The sequence below is a fragment of the Oncorhynchus gorbuscha genome, linkage group LG22 (genome assembly GCF_021184085.1).
Source record: "Oncorhynchus gorbuscha isolate QuinsamMale2020 ecotype Even-year linkage group LG22, OgorEven_v1.0, whole genome shotgun sequence".
NCBI lineage: Eukaryota > Metazoa > Chordata > Actinopteri > Salmoniformes > Salmonidae > Oncorhynchus > Oncorhynchus gorbuscha.
The window spans coordinates 32506116-32528228 of NC_060194.1; the positions used below are offsets into that span (position 1 = coordinate 32506116).

At 42.4% G+C, this 22113-nt stretch overlaps 1 protein-coding gene across 7 annotated transcripts; it reads left to right on the forward strand.

Moving 5' to 3' along the window:
* Positions 1-2844: 2844 nt before the first annotated feature.
* LOC124009693 lies at positions 2845-22113 on the forward strand. 7 transcript variants are annotated; one of them, XM_046321765.1, is made up of 16 exons: positions 2845-3504; positions 8793-8870; positions 8977-9040; positions 9232-9285; positions 10878-10943; positions 11299-11376; positions 11455-11514; positions 17933-18013; positions 18129-18182; positions 18256-18372; positions 18971-19030; positions 19214-19273; positions 19943-20017; positions 20157-20199; positions 20292-20343; positions 20483-22113. In XM_046321765.1, exons 4-16 carry the CDS (start codon positions 9250-9252, stop codon positions 21384-21386), a joined length of 1686 nt encoding a protein of 561 aa, XP_046177721.1. In that variant the 5' UTR covers positions 2845-3504; positions 8793-8870; positions 8977-9040; positions 9232-9249; the 3' UTR covers positions 21387-22113. The 7 variants fall into 7 exon arrangements, with proteins under 7 accessions (XP_046177721.1, XP_046177722.1, XP_046177723.1 ...); XM_046321766.1 differs by having other exon boundaries at positions 20160-20199; XM_046321767.1 differs by having other exon boundaries at positions 10881-10943.

Here is a 22113-nt window from a genome sequence, read left to right on the forward strand (position 1 = left end):
ACTTTAAACACTAGCAACTGGTTGCAATGCATCCATTACGATATCTTCAACACTGTTGTCTCTTGCCCCTTTGACTCTCTTCACAGCCTCCACATAGGAGATGTGCTGCACAGCCCTGATCCTTGACACTTTGACCTTCTTCAGTTTAACAGGGCACTCAAGGAAGTCCTTCAGTCTAACAGGGCACTCAAGGAAGTCCGGGGTATGATCCCCACCACAGTTGCCACATTTTCCATTGACAGATTATTCAGTAATAAACTTCTCCCGTCTGCAAACATTTGGCACGTGACCATGGTTTGGAAACAACTGCTCTCACCACATACCTCCCCAATCCAAGCTTCACATATTCAGGTAGAGTCTCCTCAAACAAAAATATCAATAGGTTTTTCTCCTTCCTTCCACTTACCATACGGGTCAGGCGACGTGCACTGACCACTACTGGGATTTTCTGACTAAGGTACTCGTCATTTACAGTACCAGTCTTTATTTTTTACAATTTTCTACATTGTAGAATAATAGTGAGGACAACAAAATTATGAAATAACACATATGGAATCATGTAGTAACCAAAAAAGTATTAAACATATCAACATATATTTTATATTTGAGTATACAGAAGACCCTATTTGGTAAAATACCGAATCTATATGATGGCAAGAACAGCTCAAATAAGCAAAGAGAGTTTAAGACATAAAGGTCAGTCAATATAGAAAAATGATTCAAGTCCAGTCGCAAAAACCATCAAGCGTTATGATGAAACTGGCTCTCATGAGAACCGACACAGGTGAGGAAGACCCAGAATTACCTCTGCTGCAGAGGATAAGTTCATTAGAGTTATCAGCCTCAGAAATTGCAGCCCAATTAAATGCTTCACAGAATTCAAGTAACAGACACATCTCATCATCAACTGTTCAGAGGAGACTGCGTGAATCAGGCCATTGCTGCAAATTAACCACTACTAAAGGACACCATTAATAAGAAGAAGATACTTGCTTGGGCCAAGAAACACGAGCAATGGACATTAGACTGGTGAAAATATGTTCTTTGGTCTGATGAGTCCAAATTTGAGATTTTTGGTTCCAATCGCCTTGTCTTCGTGAGACGCAGAGTAGGTGAATGGATTATTTCCACATGTGTGGTTCCCACTGTGATGTATGGATGAGGAGGTGTGATAGTGTGGGGGGGGGATATTCTGGTGACACTGTCAGTGATTTATTTAGAATTCAAGGCACACTTAACCTGCATGGCTACCACAGCATTCTGCAGCGATACGCCATCCCATTTAGTTTGCTCTTAGTGGGACTATCATTTGTTTTTCAATAGGACAATGACCCAACACATGTCCAGGCTTTGTAAGGGCTATTTGACCAAGAAAGGGAGTGATGGAGTGCTGCATCAGATGACCTGGCCTCAACAATCACCTGACCCCAACCCAATTGAGATGGTTCGGGATGAGTTGAACCGCAGAATGAAGGAAAAGCAGCCAACAAATGCTCAGCATATGTGGGAACTCCTTCAAGACTGTTGGAAAAGCATTCCAGGTGAAGCTGGTTGAGAGAATGCCAAGAGTGTGCAAAGCAGTTATCAAAGCAAAGTGTGGCTACTTTGAAGCATATAATATACATTTTGATTAGTTTAACACTTTTTTGGTAACTACATGATTCCATATGTGTTTTTTCATATTTTCATGTTACTTCTGAGATGGACAATTTTGCCAGATCCAGTGCCTGGTTCTTCATCAACACAATTAACCAAAAAAAGGCAGCTTCTAGTCACCTTGATTGAATCCAACTGCTTTCTTCACAGTCCTCGATATTACAAATGGATTTCCCAAATGAATCTCCTTGTCCCAAAAACGCAGTCCAATAAGAAATGCAGTATTGGACCGGTCCTTGTCTTCTTCTACAATTTTTGCTCGTTTTGTTCCATTCTTTGATTTCCCATTGGAAACAACAGGCTGTGGTCTATCTTGGTTTAGTTTAAAAAAGATACTTTTTATAACGTTCAGTATTGGAAACGTGGATGTGGGTACACAGACCTGGGTGCAACTGCGGCCCCTTTTGATGAGTTCAGATTTTTTGTGGCCCCCACCCCCATCCCTGTCCTATGCGGAGGCAACCAAAATAGTTTTGAAAGCAAACTACTGTGTTGAAGATATGGGCTGCAGTCCAAACTCAAAGTAGACAGCCCGACTTGGCCCTAAACCCTCAGCCCTTTAATGACGTTTTACATCGTCACATCCGAATGTACCTTAAATGTCCCTTGCCCAAGCGAGGGAGAGTGATGATCGGAGAGGCAACGTCCTTGGTGAAAATCTTGAAATTGAGGCTAAAAACAACCAACCTGAAGCTATTAATATACTTAGCAAGCTAACCTAGCTAGCCTGCACTCCTGTCAGGGAGTTACAGTTACACATAGCTGGCTAGCTAGTTTCAGTTTGCTCATTTATTCCAATAAATGTCAGAATTCCAAAAAACATGTCTATGAAGCTAGCTATGTTTTATAAGCTCCTCAGTATGAGACTAAGCCAATTTGCAAACGCTACAATCAATTTAATCTAAAAACATTTTTTAGCAAGCTAGCATCATAATTTTATCTGACATGACTAAAATGCAGCCATGTTGATTAAAAGTGACACTTTGCGGCCACCGAAGTATGACACGTGACTACAGTTTACATTGAATTGTGTGTCAGATCAATCCCACAAGTGATCAAAGTTCTTTACCTGCTCCCTCGAGCTAAATTGAGGGCCAAGGGGGTAACGTTGGTGAATTGGACCTCCACTTAAAATGGCAATCAAACTGCATCCGGTGGCGACAGGGATTCCCCCGAGGGAAACTGGCTAGTACGAGAGCAGAGGGGGAGAAAACAACCTGTTTGGACTGTAGCCAAGGTCGCTTTTGTGTCAAACAAGAGAAACGGATACGCTGTGGGTTAAAAAGGTGGATTTTGGAGCATTCATTGCAACTGTTCTTTACTGTATGTCACAAATTACGAAGAAGTTGGACATCATTGTGGCTGCAGCTTGAAAAGTATCTAGTACTTCAAGAGTTCACAGCGGAAGATCTCCAAGGGGTATTGGCAATGGAAGATGTCACCCATTTTTTGGTGTGTTTTTGTTGGTAGTTTGTATGGATATTTCCCCCAACCCAAGAATGTTCCCATTTTTGGGATCTTTTTGTTTTCATCCCGCACATTAGGTGGCAGCAATACACATTTTTGGGTGTACTCTGCCAATAAATCTTAAAGAAGAAGTAATGGAAGCGAACATAGTTATTATTACATATGTGACGTAACACCTTAGCTAGTGTTACACCCTAGAAAGAAAAGTTCAACAACTGGTAAAAGAATCAAGCCGACTGCTAGTCTAATAAACCGAAGAACAACTATTCAGCACAGCCTACATTTCAGCAACCACAGCAACCTCTTTTACGATCGAAAAAGGCTTTCAACGCGTATATTGCTTGAAGATCACAGACAAACAACCAGTAGGCAGTTGTAATGGTAAGCGTCGAATCATGTTGAAACGGTTTTGATTATACGTTTAAGTGATGTTTTGATCTGTGGTGTCCGCAACAATGGTGTACATTTTTAAACTTACCATACATTTCCCCTGTATAATAGAGATAGTTAACATTTGTGTTGACAGGATCGAAAAGGGCGATGCCTTTGTGGATTTGGAGTGTGAGGGAGAAGTCATGGTTAGCCCATCATACCCCAATAATGCACTAAAGAAGCCTAAAGTTACCATCATAACTTTTTCCTTATCATCAAAGGACATTAAATGTTCCGTTTATAGGCGAAATGCCTCTGGAAGCCAAACCCGCTAAATACTCAATCTTAACATGAATCGATTCTCAATTGCCTTACAGTTCTATGAACACAAATCCCTCGACTTTCCTAGCACATTAAAACCATTTCACAAACGCAAAATACACACGGTTTATTTATGATTTTATTAAGCGTCATACACCTACCAGTGCCCAGCCCACATGGGTTTACAATTTTCATTGTACTAAAAACAAAATAACATTTGACAAATTATAATAATCATGGCAGGTACAGCTACACTACACAAAAAATACATTGTTTAAAAACATTTGCAGCAGTCAGTATTTTTTTAGTGTCGACAGTCTTTCGTTTACACACAGGTGTTCAGAGACGCAGATAGCTAATTAGCACAGGTAGTCCACTCTGTCTTCCGTCATTGGGGGCTATTCTATGGGTGCTGAAACCAGTTGTTTCTTTTTAAAAACAAAATTGTTATGTCGGAGCTTCAGTAGTTGTTTCTCAACTCCATCCTAAATCGTTTGAGTTTATCGTGGGTCTTCTTAAGAGCCCCGATGCCTTCTCTAAAAGGTAACGCAAATTACGGTATGGTTTTGGAAACATAAGGAATGTATTTTTCATATCGGAAAAAGAGGGTATATTAAGACATCATTTAGGGTTTCCGCACAGCCATATCTCCATGTTGCTACGCGTGTTAACGGAAAACCGAGACAGCCATCTAGCTGCTCGGAACATCTGTGTGTAAGCATACAGTGCGTTCGGGAAATATTCAGACCCCTTGCCTTATTCTAAAATGGATGAAAGTTTTTATTTATCATCAATCTACACACAATACCCCATAATGAAATCTCGCGTCTTGTGACGGCCGGCCGCCCAACAACCTGCCCGCTCGACCCTATCCCCACCTCTCTTCTCCAGACCATTTCCGGAGACCTTCTCCCTTACCTCACCTCTCACCTCGCTCATCAACTATTCCCGGACCGCTGGCTACGTCCCTTCCGTCTTCAAGAGAGCGAGAGTTGCACCCCTTCTGAAAAAACCTACACTCGATCCCTCCGATGTCAACAACTACAGACCAGTATCCCTTCTTTCTTTTCTCTCCAAAACTCTTGAACATGCCGTCCTTGGTCAGCTCTCCCGCTATCTCTCTCAGAATGACCTTCTTGATCCAAATCAGTCAGGTTTCAAGACTAGTCATTCAACTGAGACTGCTCTTCTCTGTATCACGGAGGCGCTCCGCACCGCTAAAGCTAACTCTCTCTCCTCTGCTCTCATCCTTCTAGACCTATCGGCTGCCTTCGATACTGTGAACCATCAGATCCTCCTCTCCACCCTCTCCGAGTTGGGCATCTCCGGCGCGGCCCACGCTTGGATTGCGTCCTACCTGACAGGTCGCTCCTACCAGGTGGCGTGGCGAGAATCTGTCTCCTCACCACGCGCTCTCACCACTGGTGTCCCCCAGGGCTCTGTTCTAGGCCCTCTCCTATTCTCGCTATACACCAAGTCACTTGGCTCTGTCATAACCTCACATGGTCTCCTATCATTGCTATGCAGACGACACACAATTAATCTTCTCCTTTCCCCCTTCTGATGACCAGGTGGCGAATCGCATCTCTGCATGTCTGGCAGACATATCAGTGTGGATGACGGTTCACCACCTCAAGCTGAACTTCGGCAAGACGGAGCTGCTCTTCCTCCCGGGGAAGGACTGCCCGTTCCATGATCTCGCCATCACGGTTGACAATTCCATTGTGTCCTCCTCCCAGAGCGCTAAGAACCTTGGCGTGATCCTGGACAACACCCTGTCGTTCTCAACTAACATCAAGGCGGTGGCCCGTTCCTGTAGGTTCATGCTCTACAACATCCGCAGAGTACGACCCTGCCTCACACAGGAAGCGGTGCAGGTCCTAATCCAGGCACTTGTCATCTCCCGTCTGGATTACTGCAACTCGCTGTTGGCTGGGCTCCCTGCCTGTGCCATTAAACCCCTTCAACTCATCCAGAACGCCACAGCCCGTCTAGTGTTCAACCTTCCCAAGTTCTCTCACGTCACCCCGCTCCTCCGCTCTCTCCACTGGCTTCCAGTTGAAGCTCGCATCCGCTACAAGACCATGGTGCTTGCCTACGGAGCTGTGAGGGGAACGGCACCTCAGTACCTCCAGGCTCTGATCAGGCCCTACACCCAAATAAGGGCACTGCGTTCATCCACCTCTGGCCTGCTCGCCTCCCTACCACTGAGGAAGTACAGTTCCCGCTCAGCCCAGTCAAAACTGTTCGCTGCTCTGGCTCCCCAATGGTGGAACAAACTCCCTCACGACGCCAGGACAGCGGAGTCAATCACCACCTTCCGGAGACACCTGAAACCCCACCTCTTTAAGGAATACCTAGGATAGGATAAAGTAATCCTTCTCCCCCCCCCCTTAAAAGATTTAGATGCACTATTGTAAAGTGGCTGTTCCACTGGATGTCATAAGGTGAATGCACCAATTTGTAAGTCGCTCTGGATAAGAGCGTCTGCTAAATGACTTAAATGTAAATGTAAATAATGACAAAGAAAAAAGTTTTCTAGAAAACGTATAAAAAAACTGAAATCACATTTACATAGGTATTCAGACCATTTACTCAGTATTTTGTTAAAGCATCTTTGGCAGCGATTACAGCCTTGATTCTTCCTGGGTATGACGCTACAAGCTTGGCACACCTGTATTTGGGGAGCTTCCCATTCTTCTCTGCAGATCCTCTCAATCTGTATCAGCTTGGATGGTTACTGTCGCTGCACAGCTATTTTCAGGTCACTCCCGACATGTTCGATCAGGTTCAAATCCGGGCTCTGGCTGGGCCTCTCAAGGACATTCCAAGACATGTCCCGAAGCCACTCCTGCATTCTCTTGGCTGTTTCCTTAAAGTTGTCCTCCTGATGGAAGGTGAACCTTTGCCCCAGTCAGAGGTCCTATGCGCTCTGGAGTAGTCTTAATTTTTAAATTTAATTTTTAAAACTTTAATCTGTTCATCTTTACCTTGATCCTGACTAGTCTCCCAGTCCCTGCCACTGAAAATCCCCACAACATGATGCTGCCACTACCATGCTACACTGTAGGGATGGTGCCAGGTTTCCTCCAGATGTGACGCTTGGCATTCAGGCCAAAGAGTTCAATCTTGATTTCATCAGACCTGATAATCTTGTTTCTCATGGTCTGAGAGTCCTTTAGGTGCCTTTTGGCAAACTCCAAGTGGGCAGTCATGTGCCTTTTTTTACTGAGGAGTGGCTTCCATCTGACCACTAACATAGATGCCTGATTGGTGCTGCAGAGATGATTGTCCTTCTGGAAAGTTCTCACATCTCCACAGAGGAATTCTGGACCTCTGTCAGAGTGACCATCGGGTTCTTGGTCACCTCCCTGACCAAGGCCCTTCTCCCACGATTGCTCAGTTTGGCCGGCGGCTAGCTCTAGGAAGAGTCTTGGTGATTCCAAACTTCTTCCATTTAATAATGATGGAGGCCACTGTGGGGACTTTCAATGCTGCAGATTTCTTTTGATACTTTTCGCCAGATTTGTGCTTCAACACAATCCTGTCTCTGAGCTCTACGGACAATTCCTTCAGCCTCATGGCTTGGTTTTTTTCTCTGACATGCACTGTCAATTGTGGGACATTTATATAGACAGGTGTGTTCCTTTCCAAATCATGTCTGATCAATTGAATTTACCCCAGGTGGCCTCCAAACATTTCAAGCATAATCAATTGAAACCAGATGCACCTGAGCTCAATTTCGAGTCTCATAGCAAAGGGTCTGAATACTTAAGGTATTTCTGTTTATTTGTAATACATTTGCAAAATAATTTTAAACTTTTTCCGCTTTGTCGTTAATGGGGTAGTGTGTGTAGATTGAGGAAAAAAATAAAAATAATTTAAAAATAAGGCTGTAACAAAATGTGGATAATGTCAAGGGGTCTGAATACTTTCTGAATGCACTGTAACTGGGGAGGGAGTGTAGTTCTTCAACTGGAGGCACACAGAGCATATGGATCTGTGCAAAACTGCTACAGTAAGTGTGTATTATTATTTTTAAAATGATTTCTAGCTGTTATGCCCCATTTCCTTCACATTCATATCATCATATGTATCGAAAACCGCTTTGCAAGCTATGATTAACGCATTTTTCTGAACGATAAAACTTAGAGTCAGAATTAAATTATGGTGAAACTGAGTGGCCTACATATTGATACGAACAATCCAACACCTAGCGGCCTCTTCAAGGGGTTAATTGTTGCTGGACCTGGGTTCGAATCCTGGTCGGGGCTACCCCGCGAATTCACTACACTGGTGTCGGAAGTGGGAGGGTGCCCGTTAGGCCATCGGAGAGGCGTGCACACGAGGGACTTGGTATAGTATTGAAGCGCGGCGACATTCTTTCCCAAAGGAAGAGAGTATAATGTAGTGACCAACCCAACACCTAGCAATCTCGTCAAGATCTCTTGGCATAACGGTTAAGGTGTTGGCTTGACAAACGGTTAAGGTGTTGGCTTGACAAACGGTTAAGGTGTTGGCTTGACAAACGGTTAAGGTGTTGGCGTGACAAACGGTTAAGGTGTTGGCGTGACAAACGGTTAAGGTGTTGGCGTGACAAACGGTTAAGGTGTTGGCGTGACAAACGGTTAAGGTGTTGGCTTGACAAACCGGGCTCGAGACCCGATTTGGGCTACCCCCAAATTCGCTACAATAGGTTTTCTTTAATACAAGAACCATAACCATTGACCAATCCTTCTGTGTATTTTTCTAAATCCTCTGAATTAATCCACAATGAGCAGCCTAGTGTAGAAAGAGGGCAATGCTGTTATGTGACACAATGTATATTTCTCGCCCCCCCACTCACACACACTATTTACCAGGAAAAACAATGAAAATTCACTGGGATCCTCTACACCAGCAGAATGCTCAGGACCTATGCAGGTGATAGTGCTATCAATCTTTTTTAATGATATTGATGGCATCTTTAATTGCAGGAAAAGTAGAAGGCTGAAAACACATCAGGATCAAAGGAGAATCTCACCTCTTCTGAAAAACACTCTAAAACCAAAGAGGTAAGCATTTTGGTTGAATTTGTTGCTGTACTCTTTATTCATCAATATGGAATCTCAACTCAGAATGTACTTAACTGTAAAACATGTGTCCCTTTCTTTGTTTCAGGATAACCTATCTACACAGTGATCTGTCAGCCAGCAGTGACAGTCTCTCAGACAAAACCTCAAAGGTGAGGCTGGTGTTACACAATGCAACTTGCCTCCAATTCAGACAAAACCTCAAAGGTGAGGCTGGTGTTACACAATGCAACTTGCCTCCAATTTGTTTTGCATGCAACTAGGTTGCATTTGGATCGCTTCATTTAACACCCCCAGCAAATAATAAGCAGCTTTTAATTTATTTTTTGTCTTTATCTGTTAGAACAAACTGGTTGGAGCCATGAACAAGCTGAATCCTTTTAAATCAACTCCCAAAGTAAGACGACATAGATGTTGTACTAGCCAATGAGATTACACTAATAAGATCCCTCCAGAAAAAAATAGATTTCACTTGTAGAAAATCACAAGATTTCGCATGAAATTCATGTGGTTTTTCCATAGGTTGTGCTTATTTTCTTTCACTATCATATGACAGTTTGAACTATGACGATAGAGTAATTACATTTATAACGATGTTTGAGACTGATAGTTTAAGCTGAATATGGTGGCAACATCTACAGCCCGAGAACAAACATACTGAACAAAATATAAATGCAACATGCAACCATTTCTATGATTTTACTGAGTTACAGTTTATATAAGGAAATTAGTCCATTTAAATAAATAAATTAGGCCCGATTTCACATGACTGGGGATACAGATATGCATCTGGTGGTCACACAAATGTGTCAACTAACTTTTTGTCCTGAATACGAAGTCTTATGTTTGGGGCAAATTAAATACAATACATTACTGAGTACCGCTCTCCATATTTTCAAGCATAATGGTGGCTGCATCATGTTACTGGTATGCTTGTAATCGTTAAGGGCAGGGGAGTTTTTCAGGATAAACAAATAAATGGAATGGAGCTAAGCACAGGCAAAATCCTAGAGGAAACCTGGTTGTCTGCTTTCCACCAGACACTGGGAGATACATTTACTTTTCAGCAGGATAATAACCTAAAACACAAGGCCAAATCTACAGTGGAGTTGCTTACCAAGAAGACAGTGAATGTTTGAGTGGCAGAGTTAGTTTTGACATAAATCTGCTTGAAAAACTATGGCAAGACTTAAATGATTGTCTAGCAATAATCAACCAATTTAACAGAACTTGAAGAACTTTGAAAAGAATAACGGGCAAATATTGTACAATCCAGGTGTGCAAGGCTCTTAGAGACTTACCCAGAAAGGGTCACAGCTGTAATCACTGCCAAAGGTGACTCTAACATGTATTTACTCAGGGGTGTGAATACATATGTAAGTTATATTTCTTTTTCATTTTCAATAAATTAGCTAACATTTCTAAAAACATTTTCACTTTGTCATGATGTGTTTTTGTGTGTGTATATAAAAAATCAGTTTTAATCCATTTTGAATTCAGGCTGTAACACAACAAAATGTGGAGTAAGTCAAGGGTTATGAATACTTTCTGAAGGCACTGTATATAAGGAACCAGGATCAGATGTTGAAGAGCCACCTGCCACCACAGAAAAGCTTCCCAACCACAGACATTCTTATGTACGGCCCTGTTCATCTGTTACTGTTCCTGTTTCATTATGTAATTCAAGTTGTATTGCATGTCATTTCTGTCAGAATTACCAATGGAGCCATATCAAAAATGAATCCATTCTGCTCTTTAACTACAGTAAAAATTACAATGAATTTAACTGTTGGTGGTGCTTGTATCAATGATTATGATTTTTGTGAAATGTTCGTTAGGATTATGATGGCGTGATGTTTTCAAAGTCGTGATAGTGGCGGTTTGTGTTGGTGGTTTTGAGTTCAGTGCAAGTGGTGATGCTGCAGAGATGTTAATCAATATAGTGAGCAGGATGATCCCTTTAAAATAACAATGCCTTTCCTTGTTCAGAAGGACAATGAAGATGCAAAGTTACTCTGGGACAAGGAGAGGCAGGAAGAGGAAAAGCAAAAAACAGTGAGTTTGTTACATTTATACCACACACACTTGTTCTACTATCCTAGCGGAGACCTAAAATTGATTTCCATTCTAAATCTTATTTACCCTAAAGTTAACCGCTAACCATAATTCTAAACATAACTGAAAATAGCCTTTGTGATTGTGGGGACATTGCAAATGTTCTTTGTTTTACTATCCTTGTGGGAAGGATAGAAGATCAAGACCATACACACAATCAAAGTTGCTTCTCTCTTTCGAAAGTCCTCTCTTCCTTTTCTCCACCTTTTCCTAAAGTTCCCACCAGCCTTTGCTTCTCTAACTCCCACAAAGTCACAGGAACAGAACAGTGATTGACTGTGAGTGTCCTTGTCAGGTCAAAAGCAATCTGACCCAGAGGGAGAAGGAGAGAACTGAAACACAGCCGGCAGTTCCTCCCAGACCCACTGAAGAGGTAGGCAAACTGCTCCTCCTTACCGTATGTCAAATGTTTTATATATCTCTACTGAGGTTGTCTGTCACCCCTCCACAGGAGATGAAGGATACAGCCTTACATGACAGACTGAAGAAGAGGGAGACGAATGACAATCAGGTATGGTTTACACCAGTCATGTTCATTTTTGGATGTGTGTTATCTATAGTGGGGTCTGAATTTAATTTGAGGGTCAAAGATCATACTTCCAAGACTTGCTAACCTCTCACCATTAACATGGGGAGGTTAGCATGTCTTGGGGGTATGATCTTTGATCCTCTTGTAACTATTCACTAATAATTATTCACGATTCATTCAGGATTATCCATAATCATTGAAGCATCCACATTAGGGCTGTCCCGGACCAAAAAATAAATACTTAGTCGCCTGAAAGTTATCTGTTCGATATGCCAATTTAAAAAAAAAATGGAGTATTTTCCCCTATATAGACACTCTGTGTTTTAATAAAATCAACTATATGCATTGAGCTTGTCTAATGTTTTTTTTATGAAATAAAACACAAAAGACTCGGGAGCCAGAAATCTAGCTAGATAAGCCGAAGAAAAACCATACATTTGACCAAACCATTCTCATCCCTCTCCTGCTGGCTTTTGCAGATTCTGCCATTACTCTCCTGAAGTTGCCGGTAATAGGCTAAAAGAGGAGTCGGCAACCTTTCTCATGTGGCATGCCAATTTATCTTACTATTTCTACCTATCTGTGTGCCAGTTGTGGTTTTCATAAGCACATTTTTGTGAAACAGTTTTGTTTTATAATAACGTCTTCATATCTCAGTCATTGTTATGTGATTAAACAAAATTCTATCCAAATTTGAATAAAAATGATAACCTAAAGTGACTCCTATTGCCATTGCCAACTATGTAAAAAAATGTGCCTACATAAAGACAACAAATAAAAACATTGCAGCCTGCAAGTAGAAAATATTCTGATTTAAAAAATAAATAACCTATAAATCACATTGGCTACGCATGGCCTGTCTGCAACCAACTTGAAACATTGTATTAACTTTGGTCTGGCACAATGCTTGCCTAACAAACTTGCAACATTGTATAAAATATTCTGGGCCCTCAGTTTCTGTGCCAGTGAGCTCAGGACAGACACAGCTGTAGGCTATTTACGCAAGGGATATGAAGCAGTGCTTGACTTGGGCAGGAGCTCACTAGAGCTGAGTACCGACACCTCAAATGCTCTACTGCTTGAGCTTCTGTTCCTCTTATAGAATATTATCTCAAAAGTATTGTGGAGCTCCTGTACTTATACAGTACCAGCACCAAAAATGAGAACCGGAACCTATTTGTCTAAGTCAAGCACGGATAAGTTATCAGGTAGGTCTGTTTGATGACGTTTCCACTGGATCAGAGCATGACATATTTCCCTTTCACGCTGAGTGGTTATCGAAAGAGAGAGAGCTGGAAAGATTTTAAAAATACATTGAGGAACTATTGTCATTGTCAATGGATGCAAAAACATACTTTGTTTGCTTGCTATTTAGGTGAAGAAAACATTGGCTGTAGAGCTTCTCAAAGTAATCAGAAATACTATCAGATCCCCAAATGGGCACATTCCTATTCCTACATTTGCGAGCAGGCCAGGTAGCCTACAGGCCTACTTCTAAGGGTAGTCAAACTCCAAGTGGGCTGTCATGTGCCTTTTACTGAGGAGTGGCTTCCGTCTGGCCACTACCATAAAGGCGTGAATGGTGGAGTGCTGCAGGGATGGTTGTCCTTCTGGAAGGTTCTCCCGTCTCCACAGAGGAACTCGAACTCTGTCAATGACCATTGAGTTCTTGGCCACCTCCCTGACCAAGGCTCTTCTCCCCCAATTGCTCAGTTTGGCCAGGTAGCCAAATCTAGGTAGAGTCTCTGTGGTTCCAAACTTCTTCCATTTAAGAAAGATGGCAGAAACTGTGTTTTTGGTGACCTTCAATGCTGTAGACATTTTTTGGTACCCTTCCCCAGATCTGTGCCTAGACAAAATCTTCTCTCTGAGCTCTACAGACAATTCCTTTGACCTCATGGCTTGGTTTTTGCTCTGACATGAACTGTCAATGGTGGGACCTTTTATTTAGACAGGTGTGTGACTTTCCAAATCATGTCCAATCAATTGAATTTACCACAGGTGGACACCAAGTTGTAGAAACATCCCAAGCATGATCAATGGAAACAGGATGCACCTGAGCTAAATTTCGAGTCTCATAGGCAAAGGGTCTGAATACGTACAGTACCAGTCAATGGTTTTTCTTTGTTTTTACAATTTTCTATATTGTAGAATAATAGTGAAGGCATCAAAACTATGAAATAACACATATGGAATCATGTGTTAAACAAATCAACATATTTTATATTTGAGATTCTTCAAAGTAGCCACCCTTTGCATTGATGACAGCTTTGCACACTCCTAGGTCAGTTAGGATCACTTTATTTTAAGAATGTGAAATGTCAGAATAATAGTTAATTTAAGCTTCCCAGTGGGTCAGAAGTTTACATACACTCAATAAGTATTTGATAGCATTGCCTTTCAATTGTTTAACTTGGGTCAAATGTTTCGGTGTAGGCTTCCACAAGCTTCCCACAATAAGTTCCTCCTGACAGAGCTGGTGTAACTGAGTCAGGTTTGTAAGCCTCCTTGCTCGCACATGCTTTTTCAGTTCTGTGCACAAATGTTCTATAAGATTGAAGACTTTGTGATGGCCACTCCAATACCTTAACTTTGTTGTCCTTAAGCCGTTTTGCCACAACTTTGGAAGTATGCTTGGGGTCGTTGTCCATTTGGAAGACCCATTTGCGACCAAGCTTTAACTTCCTGACTGATGTTGCTTCAATATATCAACATCATTTTCCTGCCTCATGATGCCATCTATTTGTGAAGTGCACCAGTCCCTACTGCAGCAAAAGGATCCCCACAACATGATGCTGCCACCCCTGTGCTTCACGGTTGGGATGGTGTTCTTTGGCTTGTAAGCCTCCCCCTTTTCCCTCCAAACATAATGATGGTCATTATGACCAAACAGTTCTATTTTCGTTTCATCAGACCAGAGGACATTTCTCAAAAAAGTACGATCTTTGTCAACTTGTGCAGTTGCATACTGTAGTCTGGCTTTTTTATGGCGGATTTGAAGTAGTGGATTTTCTTTGCTGAGCGGATTTGAAGTAGTGGATTTTCTTTGCTGAGTGGCCTTTCAGGTTATGTCGACAGTACCCGTTTGACTGTGGATATAGATACATCTGTACCTGTGAAGATGCTGAAAGTTACAAGGTCCTTTGCTGTTCTGGGATTGATTTGCACTTTTCGCACCAAATTATGTTCATATCTAGGAGACAGAACGCGTCTCCTTCCTGAGTGGTATGGCAGCTGTGTTCCCATGGTGTTTATACTTGCGTACTATTTTTTCGTACAGATGAACGTGGTACCTTCGGGTGTTTGGAAATTGCTCCCAAGGATGAACCAGACTTGTGGAGCTCTACAATTATTTCTGAGGTCTTGGCTGATTTCTTATGATTTTCCCATGATGTCAAGCAAAGAGGCACTGAGTTTGAAGGTAGGCCTTGAAATACATCCACAGGTACACCTCCAATTGACTCAAATGATGTCAATTAGCCTATCAGAAGCTTCTAAAGCCATGACCTCATTTTCTGGAATTGTCCAAGCTCTTTAAAGGCACAGTCAACTTTGTGTATGTAAACTTCTGACCTACTGGAATTGATGAAATAATCTGCACAAAGTAGATGTCCTAAGCGACTTACCAAAACTATTGTTTGTCAACAAGAGATGTTTGGAGTGGTTGAAAAATTTGTTTTAATGACTCCAACCTTTTTGTGTGTGTGTGTATATCAGCAAAAAAAGAAACCTCCTCTCACTGTCAACTGTTTTATTTTCAGCAAACTTAACATGTATAAATATTTGTATGAACATAAGATTCAACAACTGAGACACAAACTGAACAAGTTCCACAGACATGTAACTAACAGATGGAATATGGAATAATGTGTCCCTGAGCAAAGGGGTGGTCAAAATCAAATTAACAGTCAGTATCTGGTGTGGCCACCAGCTGCATTAAGTACTGCAGTGTATCTCCTCCTCATGGACTACACCAGATTTGCCAGTTCTTGCCGTGAGATGTTTCCCCACTCTTCCACCAAGGCACCTGCAAGTTCCCGGACATTTCTGGGGTGAATGGCCCTAGCCTTCACCCTCCGATCTATCAGTTCCCAGACGTGCGCAATGGGATTGAGATCCGGGCTTTTCGCTGGCCATGGCAGAACACTGACATTCCTATCTTGCAGGCATTCCTATCATACACAGACATTCCTATCATACACAGAACGAGCAGTATGGCTGGTGGCATTTTTATGCTAGAGGGTCATCTCAGGATGAGCCTCTTTTTAGTGTCATAAGTTTTCATAACTGACTTTAATTGCCTACTGTCTGTAAACTGTTAGTGTCTTAATGACTGTTCCACAGGTGCATGTTCATGTTTATGGTTCAAGCATAGGAAACCGTGCTTAAACCCTTTACAATGAAGATCTGTGAAGTTATTTGGATTTTTACAAAGTATCTTTGTAAGACCTTGTCCTGAAAAAGGGACATTTATTTTTTTGGTGTGTGTATATGTACATACAGTGGGGCAATAGTCAGCCACCAATTGTGCAAGTTCTCCCACTTAAAACAATGAGAGACCTGTAATTTTAATCATAGGTACACTTCAACTATGAGAGACAAAATGAGAGAAATCCAGAAAAATCACATTGTAGGATTTTTAATGAATTTATTTGCAAATTATGGTGGAAAATAAGTTTGCTGTGTCTGTCAGCGTAGTGTCCAGAGCATGAAGGCGCTACCAGGAGACAGGCCAGTACATCAGGAGACGTGGAGGAGGCCGTAGGAGTGCAACAACCCAGCAGCAGGACCGCAACCTCCGCCTTTGTGCAAGGAGGAGTAGGAGGCGCACTGCCAGAGCCCTGCAAAATGACCTCCAGCAGGCCACAAATGTGCATGTGTCTGCTCAAACGGTCAGAAACAAACTCCATGAGGGTGGTATGAGGGCCCGACGTCCACAGGTGGGGGTTGTGCTTACAGCCCAACACCGTGCAGGACGTTTGGCATTTGCCAGAGAACACCAAGATCGGCTAATTCGCCACTGGCGCCCTGTGCTCTTCACAGATGAAAGCCGGTTCACACTGAGCACATGTGACAGACGTGACAGAGTCTGGAGATGCCGTGGAGAACGTTCTGCTGCCTGCAACATCCTCCAGCATGACCGGTTTGGCGGTGGGTCAGTCATGGTGTGGGGTGGCATTTCTTTGGGGGGGCCGCACAGCCCTCCATGTGCTCGCCAGAGGTAGCCTGACTGCCACTAGGTACTGAGATGAGATCCACCGACCCCTTGTGAGACCATATGCTGGTGCGGTTGGCCCTGGGTTCCTCCTAATGCAAAACTATGCTAGACCTCATGTGGCTGGAGTGTGTCAGCAGTTCCTGCAAGAGGAAGGCATTGATGCTATGGACTGGCCCGCATGTTCCCCAGACCTGAATTTAATTGAGCACATCTGGGACATCATGTCTCGCTCTATCCACCAACACCACGTTACACCACAGACTGTCCAGGAGTTGGCGGATGATTTAGTTCAGGTCTGGGAGGAGATCCTCAGGAGACCATCCGCCACCTCATCAGGAGCATGCCCAGGTGTTGTAGGGAGGTCATACAGGCACGTGGAGGCCACACACACGACTGAGCCTCATTTTGACTTGTTTTAAGGACATTACATCAAAGTTGGATCAGCCTGTAGTGTGGTTTTCCACTTTAAATCCAGACCTCCATGGGTTGATAAATTAGATTTCCATTTGATAATTTTTGTGTAATTTTGTTGTCAGCACATTCAACTATGTAAATAAAATAAGAATATTTCATTCATTCAGATCTAGGATGTGTTATTTTAGTGTTCCTTTTATTTTTTTGAGCAGTATGTATGTATGTGTGTGTGTGAATCTTGGTCGACCAACAACCAATCGACCCGTTGACTAATTGGGGTCATCCCTAATTCACATGAATGTATTTAGAAACATATATTATATTCTTATTTACAATAAAAATGACTAATGACACACACATTATATACCATTAATTTCTATTGGGCACTAAATCTGAAACCCAACTAAAATAAACTGCAAATGCATCCAAGCTTGATGTTGTCATTGCATTCTAGGACCAAATGCTAAACTTTTGACGACTTCAATTGAAGATTATTTAGGGGTGTCAATTTTGACCCCTACCCTTTTTGAGAAAAAACAAGTATTACTTGTTAACAGTCTTTCTCTGAGCAATTGTTTTAGTATAAAATATAATGGAGCATACAATATAGCTCACTATTTGAATTGTTTATTTTATACAGTTATTACTGCTCATCTTTATCAAGGATGTCAATCATTTCTGACCCCTCTGTATATGTAGTGTACCGGTATCTCTGTTTAATTAATGCACAATTCAGATGGTGACTATATTCGTCCTTCTGACTTTCAGGCTAACCGTAATATGATGCAGAGTGAGAGGAAAGGGAAAACTGCTGAAACTCCAGTGGTTCCTCCTAGACCCACAGAAGAGGTAGGCTTGGATGATTGACTGGTCAGGATTTATAATCATATCTAAATTATCTGTATCTATCAGTTATCCTGTGTCATGGTGGCTCATATAGGAGGATTTTGTCTTATGTTTCCAGGAGATAAACAGACCAGCCAGACGTGGTCAGCAAAATACAAAAAAAGACAATCTGGTTAGCGCATGCACATACGCTCGCACACACACGCAAACACATGCACACTCCTTATCTGTAATTTATTTTCTAGGACCAATGTGATGATGAATGCCTTAAAGAGGGTGAATCTCTCTTCCCGGTGGTAAAAGAGGAGGGAGAGGACAAGGATGAAGAAGAGGCCGTGGTTAAACTTACAGATAGCACATCAGTAAGTTTGTTTTCATCTTATATTCTACATCCCCCTAGACCTCGACCTGTATCCACAAAGCTTCTCGGAGTAGGAGCGCTGATCTAGGATTAGTTTGGGCTTTTAGACCGTAATGATTATATTGACAGGTGGGGTCCTGATCCTAGATAAGCACTCGTACTCTGATACGCTTTAGGAATATGGGCACAGTACTCTATCCTTGCTGTGTTCATGCAAATATCAGGGTTTCACTTCAATTCAGTTAAGATTATTCCATGATTAAATGCTGGTGTTTTCCAGATTTTCTCACCATATTTCTAACAGACACTGAGTTTTTTTAAATGTTTTTTTTATTTGGCCTTTTATTTAACTAGGCAAGTCAGTTAAGAACATTCTTATTTTCAATGACTGCCTAGGAACAGTGGGTTTAACTGCCTTGTTCAGGGGCAGAACGACAGATTTGTACCTTGTTAGCTCAGGGATTTGAACTTGCAACCTTTCGGTTACTAGTCCAACACTCTAACCACTAGGCTACCCTAACCACTAGGTGAACCAAATTAACACTTCCCTTTACTTGCCCTTTGCGTTAATGTATTGATTTGCATTCTATTGTTCTTAGGCCAAGATGCGAGAACCCACGAGACACAATCCTTTCATGCCACGCGGTGCTGGAGGCAAGGTAACGTTCAAACCTCCTAGTTTCATGCACACACATCTGTTGATCTCCCATTGTGTACATTGTAGTTCCCTTCCTCCAGGTGTTAACTGTGGTTTACAATATGCATATTATGGTTCCGTTGTGGGATAACTGTTATAGTCCTCTCGTGTAAAAGTTGTTATATTTGATTATTGTCTGTTTCAGGGTAAAACCAAGAAGCGTGAACCCCAGCAGGGACTTTCAGTCAGTGACTCAACAACAGAGGTAGCTCTGCACCCTGACACTCCTACTAACACTGTTCTGCCAGATACCCGTGCTGTTTTATTGGATATCTACTGTACAACCGTCACTCCTGAGGTTTTGTTTGTGTATGTGATTGCTTGACTGCCACAGCTAACAGACTGTAAAGTTGCCCAGGATTGCAAAATGGCTGTCACATGAGGTCTATTAGATGACTAGCTCTTTTTTTTTCTTGGTCACTGGAAGGATTTTCCCACAGGGTATTCTCTGACTCCCAACTAAGATTTACATTTTTTTTTTTTTATCTTCTGTTCTTTTTATCTCTACCTACCAAACACCCAGCCACACCACCTCACCCCTTACTTTGCATTGTGAATTGATTAGATTGCTATTTGCCTAAACCTGTTCCCCTGCTTCCTGTTTCTTTGAACCCTGGAAGATTTTAGATGCTCCACTTCTGCAAAACAGCAGAGAAAGAAAGGAACTGAAATCCAAAATCGCAACTTGAAATCTGAAACTGACCACGTATTTTCTCAGTTCTGGCCTGTGAATCTGATCTCTGATTAATTGTCTCTATATCTTGGTTGCTACACTGGCAGCAAAAACATTGGTTTGCCAAGAAATGTTCTACTTTTCTTTAGTGTGTAGAATGTATACATGACAGCATGTCATTTATCACCCCTGCCCTCTCAGAACAAAGGTGGAAATAAATCATTATTCGACCAATTGGAGGTATTCCGTATTAATCCAGCGGAGCCAGAGCAGCAGGTTGGTTTCTGTAAACAATGTTAATAATATACCCACAGATTTACTTTTCACTCTTGGTTTCCTCGAACTGCCATGGAGTTGTGCATTTGATTGAAAAGTTTGACTTTCTGAAGCTGATTTAGGAAAATGTGTGTCTCAGCAGAATATGGATGGCCTGATGGAGTGGTGGAGCACAGTGGAGCGTGAGTCCGAAACATGTACACATACACACAGTACTGGAGTAGGGGTATTCCTTCAACTTGATCCAAATGAAGCCCTTTCTCTTTTGCTGCAGAGTGGGAAGACATGCCTCAAGAGCATGACATGACTGAGAAAGAGGAGGCCAAGTAAGTGATTCCTTATGTTGGGTGTTCCCTTGTGTGTGCAGCTGTATAGAACAGCCATGTTATAAAGCTGGTAAATGGGTAAATCATACTATAGTAAGTAAGCATGGATAATACTAATTCATCTAAACTTGTTTTCCAGGGTGTTTGCAGTGACAGCTGAGAAGGTGCAGAAAGGTATCCGTGTGTTCAACAAGCTGTTCTCAGAGCGTGCAGAGAGCCTGTGGCAGCACGTCATTGACCTTAACAGCATCGCAGACGCCCTCGACTGTTTCAACAAGAAGACTAAGATCGCCCAAATCACTGGTGGTTCCACCAGCGCGGTAGGAGGCGTATGTACCATTGTAGGCCTCGCCCTGGCCCCCGTCACCTTCGGAACCTCTCTGATTGTCACGGCGGTGGGGCTGGGCGTGGCCACGGCGGGCGGCCTCACCACGGCTGGAGCCGGAATCTCCAACACGGTGAACAACTCCATGGACCGCAAGAAGGTGGAGGCCATCGTGACGGACTACCAGGAGAAGATAACCGACATCAACAAGTGCATGCTGTTCATCAAGCAGGGGATTGAGAGTCTGCGCAGGTTCGACCTGCTGAAGATGAAGAAGCATGCGTACAACCGCGACTTCCCGGGCCTCAACAACATCTACGAGGATGGTGCCATGGCCGGGAAGGCCATCCTCATTAATGCCAATGAGATGATGCGTGTGGTGCAGATAGCCAACGTGGCGGGCAGCACCGCTGCCAGAGCTGTCCAGATTGCCAGCATGGCCACCGGAGTGCTCACCGGCCTCTTTGTGGGCATGGACATCTACTTTGTGGCTAAGGACTCCAAGGAGCTGAAGAAGGGAGCCAAGTCAGAGTTTGCAGCCAAGATCAGGGAGGTGGCGACCCAGCTGCATGATGGACTGGTGGAGCTCAATGGCATACGGGTTGAGCTGCAGTCCTCAGATCCAGGCAACACCAATGAGACCAACACCCAAAACACAGATAATACCAATTACAGCAAAAAAACACACATCTCTGATGACGATATTAACAACTATTAAACCTCTATCAACAAAAGCAATGTTGATAACAGCAATACTTCAGATAACAGCCATAAGACCAGAAAAATCCTAAACTGTATTTCCAACCCATCTCTACAACGACACATCCTGTAAGCATTAACACTACTAGTAGCAACGTTGAGGCTCTCATTCCCCAGTCTCTTTCATAGCACCCATGCCTGAAACATTTTTTTTAGACTGCAAAAATAGAACCAGATGATATCTCCAGTCATCACTGGCTTGGGTTAAGAACTGTTATTAAAACTTACCTCTAAAATTTAGCAAAATAGTATATTGTATGACGAGCTCATGTCCACATTTTCCCTTGTCTTGCCCCAAAGAGTTGTATTGTAGTTGTGCGCATTGTGCCTGTCTCGACAATATTATCCACAGGACTTTATGAAAAGTAAGGGTTGAAAGTTAAATCAGTTTGTTCATGGGGGCAGGAAACAGTTCACAGATGAAAATGATGGAAATATGTTTTTTTTTTAATATTACAAATACATTCTCATACACATTATGGAAGGGATAGTTGTGTCTATATTTTCTAATACAGACTAATGTAAAAAGCAAAATGTAATATTTTAAAGTTAAGGCAAATTTTTGATGGTTTTGATTTTTGATAGATACACACACACACACACACACACACACACACACACACACACACACACACACACACACACACACACACACACACACACACACACACACACACACAATATTT